This window comes from Cornus florida, unplaced genomic scaffold, assembly GCF_030987335.1.
Source record: "Cornus florida cultivar Cherokee Brave unplaced genomic scaffold, ASM3098733v1 CherokeeBrave_3.0.0_Hap2_Chr02, whole genome shotgun sequence".
Classification (NCBI taxonomy): Eukaryota; Viridiplantae; Streptophyta; class Magnoliopsida; order Cornales; family Cornaceae; genus Cornus; species Cornus florida.
In genome coordinates, this window is record NW_026775572.1 from 86,137,805 (window position 1) to 86,148,873 (window position 11,069).

The window sequence follows — 11,069 nt, forward strand, 5'->3', positions numbered from 1 at the left end:
ATAAAATTGGTAGAAAAAGAGAAAAGATAAAAAATTTCCTTTTGATAATGTGGTGCCCTAAGTCACACAATCAATCCTCCTTAATGAGTGTCGCTTTTACATTCTGTTCGTGTTTTCGTTTTCACTTTCCATGCGTGTTTTTTTTTCCTTTGCCACTATTTATGACTTAATTGTACCGCTATTGAAATCTCAATTTTATTTTCGTTTTATGTGACTTAAGTGGTGCAACTGGCCACCTTAGTTTGAGGGTTTAAAAATTTAGAGGAGTCATACAGTTTCCTAATTACAGACTATGTTCAAAGCATAGTGATAAAGATGTTATAGTTGACCAAATACGCGCCCATTTTTTGTTTCTCATCAACTAAATTATTCGCGCTGTGGACGACAGTACGTACAAGGTATTTAGTTCTCAAGAAGCAAGGTTAAATGTTTGACTTTACCTTAAAAAAAAAAAAAAAAAGGTTAAATGTTTGACTCCCAGGCCTAGGAATTCAGTTTGACTACTCTAAATATCCTTTCCAAATACATATATATATATATATATATATATATATATATGTTTGACGTTAACTCTCAACATTTGCTATCGAGACCAATTAGCTTTCAAACTTGTTTTTTTCTTTTTTCTCTGCAGTATTAACTACTGATTTTACTGTTCCATGAAAAAAAAAAAAAAAAAAACTACAGATTTTATAGGGTAAAACTCTAGCCATTTCGACGTGGATATTGTTAGAATGAAGACATAATATCTAATAATTTATTATCCCAAGAATATTTATATATACATGTATATAATTTTTTTAAAAATTAATAGTTCAAAGGTAGGAGTTACAGTTCATATATAACTAAACCAAAAATTAATAGTTCAAAGGAAGGAGTTACATTTCATATATAATAATTCTTAACAGTAGACCTAATTGGTGGTCCAAAGAGCAAATAATTCTTTTGGCACCATCATGGACTACTGGTTTTCCTACACAATGGGTTGTTTGCAAGTTGGAAGATTTATCGTGGATCAACGCGCATATCCTGTGACTTCTTTCTCGTAAATTATATGTCATACAAAACTCATAAGTATAGCGTATTTGGATGGTAAGTTTGATTTTTGGTATGTGGAGGAATTATATCCATCAGTATATGAGTGCGATGGATTATAATCTCTTACACCATGTAAGTTCGCGACTTTAATTTCACCCATGTCATGGGACTTGTACCTATGGGAGTCATCCAATGAGAAAATCTTTTGAAGATCCAAAAAAATATGATCCCAAAAAAAAACAACAAACAGAACAAATAATTTAAAGTTGATTTCATATTTTATCATGGGTTAATTGTTTAAGATGGTCAGACGAAGGAGATTGGTCAATTAATACAACTTTATGAACATGATTCATATAATATAGAATCGTAAACGCAGTTGGATGATAGGATCGACTTTCGGTATATGGACGAATTATATACAGTGAATGTGAATTGAAATCTCCTACATTATACAAATTTGCGACTTTAATCCCACCCGTGTCATAGGACTAATCCCTGTAAGAGTCATCCAATGAAAAGATCTTTCAAAAAAAAAAAAATTACCGAACAAATAATGTAATGCTGATTCCATAATTAAACATGGGTTAATTGTCTTTGATGATCTGACGTAAGAGATTGGTCAATTAATACAACTCTATATGAATATGAGTCATACAAACCACCAATTTAAATATGACATCAGTCATATTAAAATTCATTTCACTACCATCCATTTGATTTAATTTACTTTAATTTTACTGGTGTCATAGGTTTGATACCTGTGAGAGTAATCAAATGAGAAGATCTTTTGAAAATCGAAATAATAATAATAATAATAATAATAATAATAATAATAATAATTCAGAAAGAATAATCTAATGTTGGATCCATATGTGATCATGGGGTAATTGTTTAAGATGGTCTGACCGACGAGATTGGTCAATTAATACGACTTTATGAACATCGCCCCTCCATTTAGGCAGTGGCAAAAAAATTCAACAGTCCAAGATGGGAGGCAGATATTATAGATTTTGGATTAGCTAGCCAACCCATTCTGTCAGAGGCATACAAACAACTCCATATACCAAGTCATACTTAATTACTCTCTCTCTCTCTCTATCTACACATAATCTATAAACTATACATCATCTTCACATCTGTATATCTATATCTTTAATTTACAACTCCATCACCATCCTCCTAATGAATCAAAAATGTTTGTCAACCTTGAGAGCCACATCCTTGAGCCTCAGTATATTCACTTTCTTTCTCTTATTATTGAGGAAAGCTCTCTGTGTTGATCCACACTTTGAGGAATGCGGAGCGATTAACAAGTGTGGTGACCAACAAATAAGTTATCCGTTCTGGATTGAAGGCCAGCAAAAACCCTATTGTGGGCACCCCGGTTTTGTGCTCACTTGCAAGAATGACACTCCGATTCTTCGCATACCATACAACGATTATATAGTTAAGAAGATCTTCTACACCAACCAATCTATCCTTGTAAGCAACTATGCTGTTTTAGATTCCAACAATGTGTGTTTTCCGAGAATTCGGAACATGACACTTGAAGACTCCCGGTTTGAGGATTATAAGGATGTACCTATGCTCGTTTTGTACTCCAATTGTTCATTGAAGTCGCCTTTGCCTAAGGAGCTTTCGAGTTACATGGTTGATTGTGATGGTGGTGACGGTCTAGTAAAGTTTCCTAATGATGCCAGCTTAGGTTCTTGGACGGACAATTGCAAAACTAAGGTGATGGCACCAATTCATCAATTGTCTGAAAATGATGAAAATGAGGAATTTTTAGGGATATTGAGAAAAGGGTTTGAGTTGAAGTGGGTAGCCAACAACTGTAGTGTATGTGGGGAAAGTGGTGGGCATTGTGGGTTCGATAATTTGAACCATTTCAGGTGTTTCTGTCCTGATAGGCCTCATGCTTACCATTGTGTTGGGCCTCCTGTGCCTGCTGTCCTGGTAAGCTCTCTCTCTCTAATATTTTCTTTATGCGGAATTAATATGCTAGCTAGCCACCATGATTCCTGCACTTATTGGTTCATCCGACTTGATAGGAATACTTCATCCATTCTATCAAAGTATCAAACCATAAAGAGTTGCAATAGGACACATTTCATTCGATGAATGACATTGAACCCTCATTCTACTATTTCAACTATTTAGGAATTAGGAGTTCTAATTTTATGTTTTTCTTTTTCGTTCTTGGTCAAAAGTCTTGCGTTAGTGGCTGCTAACTTATTTGCTATCCCAACACGGGAGTTAAATCCCACACATCATCATCATCATCATCATCATCATCATTCTTGCCTTACTTTTATATGAACGGGATTGGAGGGATCATTATTCTTATACCCCTTATTCAAATGACTAGAATCCCAATAACTATAATAAGAACCGATGCACGTATCTGCTACATTTGTATATGATATTCTCTTATATATGGTTATTTGTTTACTGCTGTTAGTTTGTTGTTTCTCGTCTGAAGGTTAGACCGATTAAAACAGATTAGAATAGATTGGATTGTAGCTCCTATTCTTTGTTGTTGTTCTTTCTACTTGGATGTCACTCCTGTATGTTTATATCGTTAATCGATTCTAAGCTTACTCTTGATTCTAACCTTACTCACAATAGAACGGTAAGTATTTCCCATTTTACTGTCCCAAAGTCCCCTACTTTGTAGGACATGAACAACTCCCTTGCAAGTGCAGTGTGGAAAGAGGCTGCAGGATCAATGACCCACTCAACATCCTAATTTGAAGTATAATTGTATTTTTCATCTCCCAGTGAGAGTAATGCCAACTCTTCATCTCATATAGTGGTTGTTGTGGCATCAACACTGTCCTTGAAGATGCAAGAAAATGTCAGGAAAAGATTTTTGCACTCCAAACAATCGGTCTCTCTTTCCTTCTCTCACTTCTATTTATAGAAGTTAACATTTTACCTTAATTTCTTACATTCCGTCTCCAGGTTAAAGGTTGATGGGCCTTCTTCCTTTGTGGGGTGGTCCACCTATACGAATTGGCCCAAACAGGGGCATGTTTTTGCTATTTTTGATTATGTATGAATTGGACCAGAATTATGGATGATTCAGATGATGAGCAGCTGTAATACCCCGATAATTTTAAAAGATTTATTAATTAGGATTAATTATTTTATTTTATTTTTCAATAATTTATTTTATTTTATTGAGTGCTAGATTAATTATCTTATTTTAATTAAGTTATATTTCGTGATTATGTATGATGATTGATTGTTTGTGTGGTTGATTATTGATTGAATTATTGGTGTGTTGATTTTATTGGTATTATATGACTTAGTTGTAAATTCTTGTTTGTTTATGTGCTTCATGTAATTAGTTATTTTAATTTCTGTATTTAATTAATTATCTTATTTATTTAAATTAATTGGATTGGGCTTAAGGAAAGTTGGACCAAAAGATGTGGTCTTGGGCTTGTATGAAACCTTATTGGGTTAATTAATGAAGGTCCGTGGTTATTTAATTATTTAAATGATCAGTTTTGTATCAATTATATTTATATATATATATATATATATATAATTAATTAATAATTGTTATGGAAAGATATATATATAGATATATATTTATTGATATTTATAAGTATATATGATTTAATTAACTAATGAGTTAATTATGGAAGGAATATATATTTATATATATATATGTTTATAGATATAAATTATTTAAAGATTATTATTTTAATTCATAATACTAGTTGGAATAGGATTTGGAATTTAAGGTGTATAAAAATACACATAAGGCTTTAGAGTTAAAGGTTTTACACGTTAGAAAAATAAAACAGACAGGGAGAGAGGAAGAGGAAGGGCTGACAAGGAGGAGGTCGGATCTGAAAAGGAGGACGTCGGAATTGGAAGAGATAATTAAAGCTTAAAGCGTCGGTTTCGTTTCGAAACCTTCAGGCGAGTTTTCTCTAACATTCCTCTTAGAACTCATAAGGATTTCACCTTGAGTATCAAGGCTTTAATTAAATTTATTTGTTTAAAAATTATGGTTAGATCGGAATAATTAAAAAGTATAAACTATTATATTTGATTTTTAGATTATTGGATTTTAATTGATATATATAGGTGTTATGTATATTTTAAAATCAATCTATAGGTGGATTTGTGACCCAAGAGAGTTAATTATGGTTTCTTTATTTTCTAGAATTGTTCTGTAATTTTCTGGAATTTTTCTGATATTTTTAGGAATTTATTAGGATTTATTTTCCTATTATTTGTTAGGAAAATAATTATATATATATATATATATATACTAGGTAACTGGCGCATGAGGAGCGGCGGCACAATAAAGAATTGATCCAGTGCAGCGCGGTGTAGGATAATAGGGTGTATACGCCAATTAGGGCCATTTGATTAATTAAACTTATGTGAATTGATATGGTGCATCGCGGCGCATAAAAGTTTGGTGCGCAAGTGTATCTGGACCATAGAAGTGGTCTGGTCAACTATGGGATTATTTGGTGTATTGCAGACCATGAGAAGATGGTGCACTCGCTGATCTGGACCTTAGATCTATTATAGTTAATAGAAAATAATCTAGTGTGAGCGTGTTCATTTGCGCACTCATTTATGACCATTGGATGCGGCAAAAAGGAAGTGATGGATTCAGTGTGGTGAGCTCACGGTAGTTGAAAGAGCTTAGCCAATACCAGCACACAAGGAGGCTTGAATTCAGCGCGTGCAAGTGCATAGTAAGCACGTGGGCGCGCGTGGGAAACTATGTTGGCCTAATTCGACACTAGAAATTAAAACGGTCATAACTTAGTCATTTTAAATCGAAATTGGGTCATTCTTGAGCTCAAATTCAAGGATTTTTCGTCTTCTTTCCAATGGTACCAATTTCATTATCAGATTCCCATCCTACTAGGAGATATTTATGTTTTAGTGAGAAAGTGTCGGAAAACTATTTAAACCAATATGGAGTATTTAAAGGAAACTATTTCTGACATATTTAGTTGCACTAATTTGTGTAAATATAATAAATTAATAATTTGTTATGGAAGGAAGTGTATATATATATATATATATATATATAATTATTTATATATGTGTATATATAGTTTTATTTGTCTATGAGTTGTATGGAAGGATGAATATATATATATATATATATATATATATATATATATGTATGTATGTATGTATATTGATTTTAAATAATCAAGGATTATTAAAGAAGGTGTTAAACACATATATACATTAAATAACATATGTGTAGGTATATATATATATAAATCATTTAAGATGATTAATATTATCATTCTTATTTGGCATATCTTAATAGGCTGGTTGTTAAATTAATGATATGCGTATAATATGCATGTGATGGCTATGTATGATTTAGCGTATTGTTAATTTTAAAGTTAATTCATGGTTAAAGTGTGGGCATGGATGAATTGTCAAATGATTAAATATATTACCTAAATATTTGTATGAATAGAATACATATATGGAAAGCATGGATGAATTGCTAATTAAATGTATGAATAAATATACCTGTGGAGGCATGGTTGAATTGCCAATGTATAAATATACATACACAGAGGCATGGTTGAATTGCCAATGTATAAATAAATATACTTATGGAGGCATGGTTGAATTGCCAATATATAAATAAAAATATTTACAATGGCATGGTTGATTTGCCAAAGCATAATTACGTTGTTATGTGTTAGATGATTAAAATATCATCTATGGTTGTTGTATGTATGGATTGGATTAGGGTTAGATATTCTTAAATGAGAATAGTTTAGTACTTACTGGTTAGTGTATTATTTTACATTAATAAAATAATATTGGGGAAGACGTGGATGATTTGTCAAAACTTGGATTTTGGATATGTGATTTAAACAATTAAAATCATTATCGGGTTGGGATTAAATAGAGTATTTCTTTTATTATAATTTGTTGTTTAAATGATTAAACAACTGACTAGGATGGGATTAAGGTCAAAGGAGTTTTTATAAAATGAAATGGTAGATTGATCTAGGTATGAATATTATTTTAATAATTATTTAATAGGTATGGAAATTTAATAAACCTATTAATGGATGTGATTAGTATAGTATATATAATTATATATAGACATGTATATCGTGCTTTATTAAAGTTAAAACTTTATTAGGTTTGGTTTTGATCAGAGATGATCTGCTTATTGGTTTTCAGAGGCCTGGTAGAGTGAACTTGCTCGTAGGGTTTAACCCACGATTTATTTTTCAGGTTATTAGAGGTTCCAGTCTCGAGGTTGAGGATCCGCAGCTGGGAGACTGTCATTCGTCTATTCATCTTGTGTACTTTTAAATAGTATTGGATTATTGGATAATGTTTTAAGGGGTCCTTGAGTTATGGGATTTCCGAATTGTAATTGTTAGAGAATCATTAAGTAATATTTATTTATTAGTTTTCTTCAGCGGTTTATTTATTCTCTATTATTCATCTTTGTATTCTGTGCTTGTTTAAAATACTTTAATTGTTTTGATATCCTCTGGTTTTGTGCGCGGACTTGATCAACCCGTGTTCCGAAATTAGGGGGTATCACAGCAGCCCAGTCGGTTGGGTCTGTTGGGCTGCAATTGGCTCAACTCACGTCCATTCGCATTTCCCAACTCTTCATCTGCCCCTTTAATTTTGCCATAATGATTAGGGCGACATTAATATATATAATGACGACGATGAGGGTTGTGATTGGACGTGACGGTGTGGGGGAATGTGTATGGGCGAGTCGTGTTTAGTCCTTCGGTTCCCAAATCGTCATGATTGCTTTGATTTCTGACCTCCCCACGTGAATGTCTTCTGCTTCTATAAATTGAAAATGACTTTAGTCATTTTTCTCTCTTGTCACTGTCAAGTACTACCTTTATATTTCCCGTACTTCAATCTTCAAGCTTCCCTCCAGCGAGAGTTTATATTTTTTGGCGATCTTCTCTGCTTTTCTATTTCCTTCGTCTTCAAGGTTAGTTTTTGCAATCTCTTCTATCTTTTTTCACCCTTATTTCCACCACTATGGGTATTAACATCAAAGTCCTTCGTGTTCGTTATAACATCCCCGACGGTGTCACCACCCGTTTTTACTCAGACGATGAAGGTGCTAGCACCGGGAGGGGCCTTGAGAACGATGAAATTTTGTTTACTCTGTCCCAACTCTATGTGGTCAGATTCCCCCTTCATCCTTTATTCCATTCGGTCCTCAATGTTTTAGGGTTGGCCACACTTCAGGTCAATCCTAACTTCTATAAGATCATATCCTCTATGATACTTCTAAATCTGGAACGGGGTCTTCAATTAGATGCGTTTGACCTTTTTTCTTGCTACAAAGTGATTAGGGCTAGTAGAACCAGCTTCTGGTAACATCTCCATCCCATCACCATTCGAAAGATCTGCACCAACACTTCTGATTCAGACAAAAATTGGAAGAAAAATCCCATTGTCATAGGGGGTAATTGGAAGTCCCCTCAAACCCCCTTCCCTGTCATCCCTAGTGAGTTCGGGATGAGTGCTCTTCCAACCTTCACTCCCTATAAGACACATTCTTATGAGTGCACATGTCAAGTGTGCCTTCCACATTTTGATCAATCAATTACTTCATTCTTCAAGCCACCTTTACTTGTTAACCCTAGGAAAAAAATCTTCAACTCTTTGGTTCAACTCCTCAACAAGTAAACCAGGCTCCTCTGCTTTGCGAATCTTTTCGATCTCTCTCCACTAAATACATGTTTTTCTTCTTCAATCTGTTTTCCCTCTCTGTCAATTTCCCTTCTTCTTTCTTCTCCTCGTACGTATAGGCTTTGCGAAGAGTTTGGCTCCTCTTAACATACTCATCATAAATCTCAGTGACCGGAGATGGACGCGAACCAACAAGCTTTGAGCTTCTGACAAGGATGGTAACAATGACATTGCCTACTATGAACAAGTACTTGGGGTTGAAGAAGAAAGAAATGAAGTTTTGGATACTAACAAAGACAAAGTGGTTCATTGAAGACAATATAGGGTGGAACCACAAAGGATGTGAACACAAGGTACAAATTAGAGCTATGAGAGAGTGAAGAATGAGATTGTTAAAAAAGTACTCACCCTTCTTGTAACATTTCATGGGTTGAATTTTTCTTGCACTCTTGATTGGATCCATTGTTGAAATGGCTATGATCATTAATGAAGTTCACATATAGGGAATGTGAGAGAGAAATATATGATGGGGGACCAAAGGGCCTTTCGCCGGCCTAACGGTACAATCTTCCTATTCTTAAAGAGGAGAGGAGGAGTTTGAGTTCAGATGTGAGCAAAAGACGTATGTTTGCCCCCAAGAAAGGCTAATTAGCACGGCTGACCCAAAGGATAAGGGTCTCCTAGGGTCAAATCGGAAACTCTAGAAGTTCTAGGTTCAATTCTCACAGGAGCAAAAAAATACCTAAGCTAAAAGTGATATGTGTGGTTTGGAAGTGATTACAAATATTCGGAGTTTGCAATACATCTGTGGTGTAGTGGAAGTGATAAATTTATTCACAAGGAACAATTTACTTTGAATCCACAAAGTAGGGTATTTTGAATTTACAAAACGAATGATGCTTCTAGAGAAATGTGATATTTGTATTGATAATTGAATGAATAAAAATTTTAATTCTGCACTTGGCAGTATATATATTTATAATAAAAGAAAACTTAACACTAGAAGAAAACTAAAAACATAAGCAAACATAATAGCAAAAGGAAAACAATTCTTCAAACTAATTAAATAAAACTACACTTCCTATAAAAAAAATATAAAAATAAAATTACTAACTAGAGAAAATTGTATTACATCAGTCCTCTTCACTCTGAAAAAAATTCATCCCCAGTTACGCTGCAACTCATCATGTATCAATATAAATAAAATTTCATACCATTAAACGTATGACTTTGATTCTTCGTAAACTTGCTTTTTAATTATCCATTTCTACAAGAACACCAATCCTGCCATATCTCTTATCTCCCTGAGTAGTTTAGAATAAAAAAAATTATTTGAGACATCAAGTCTTTGCAAATGTGCACAATACTACCCAATTTCACAAGGCATGACAACAAAGAAATTCTTCTGGCCCACTTCAATGTACTCCACGTTTAGAAAAATCAAATTAGAATCGTGTCATTAACCCAATTCCGTGTGCATTGCCTAAACCCATTTGAAAGATGAATTCCCATGTCAAAAAGTTGTAATTGAATGACTTTGGATAGATATTGAAATCCACTTGAAATACCTGTGAGGTAATTAATGGGCAGGTCAATTCTTGTCACCCTTTCTAAGCCAATATGCCTTTTCAATAAAAAAATTCTTTGCTTGAAGTCTGTCGAATGATATTGAAAACATCTTTTACTGCCAAAGGTTTAATACTACAAAAACTTTTAACACTGTTAGTGTTAGTCTTCTCATTGCAGGGACGGATTTAGGAAGAGTTTTTTCATAAATTCAGTGAGGAAATTTTCAAATTTGTATGAGTATAAATGCAAGAAAGAATAATTTTAAGAATATAAAAATAAAAATAAAATATTTCAGTGGGAGCGCATGCCCCCACTAAGTCCTTTATATATCCGTGCATGCTCGTCACAGAATAAAAAAATTGTGCCATCAACACCTTCCGTAGCACCACTAACCATATGTTGTACAACATCATCTTCTTGTACTCCAGCCTCATGCTCACAATTGGTCACCAGCATGGTATGTGAATTTTCAACCTTTATAGTAGCGGGCCTAGTGCATATAACTGAACGAAATTGACCCATTCACAAATTCCAGATGCCTTCTCTAATGGGCCTGCATATCATGGGTCTGCATATCATGGGCCCATGCTTTTCTTGAACTGTCTGCAATTTTAGCTTTTGGGTTGGCCTGATATCAGATGGCCCGTCAAAAATTTTAATCAATCTTTTCTTGTTACGTGGTTACATATTTTGTAGGTTAAGGCAAGTATAACCAATGCCCAAAAACAATATAATAATAATAATAAATAAAAATATGG

General features: G+C 33.7%; 1 protein-coding gene across 1 annotated transcript; it reads left to right on the top strand.

Moving 5' to 3' along the window:
• The first annotated feature begins 2,014 nt into the window (after positions 1-2,014).
• On the top strand, positions 2,015-7,486 carry LOC132295424 (LEAF RUST 10 DISEASE-RESISTANCE LOCUS RECEPTOR-LIKE PROTEIN KINASE-like 1.2). The gene is made up of 2 exons (XM_059793694.1): positions 2,015-2,997; positions 7,300-7,486. Exons 1-2 carry the CDS (start codon positions 2,224-2,226, stop codon positions 7,378-7,380), a joined length of 855 nt encoding a protein of 284 aa, XP_059649677.1. The 5' UTR covers positions 2,015-2,223; the 3' UTR covers positions 7,381-7,486.
• The last annotated feature ends 3,583 nt before the right edge of the window (positions 7,487-11,069 follow it).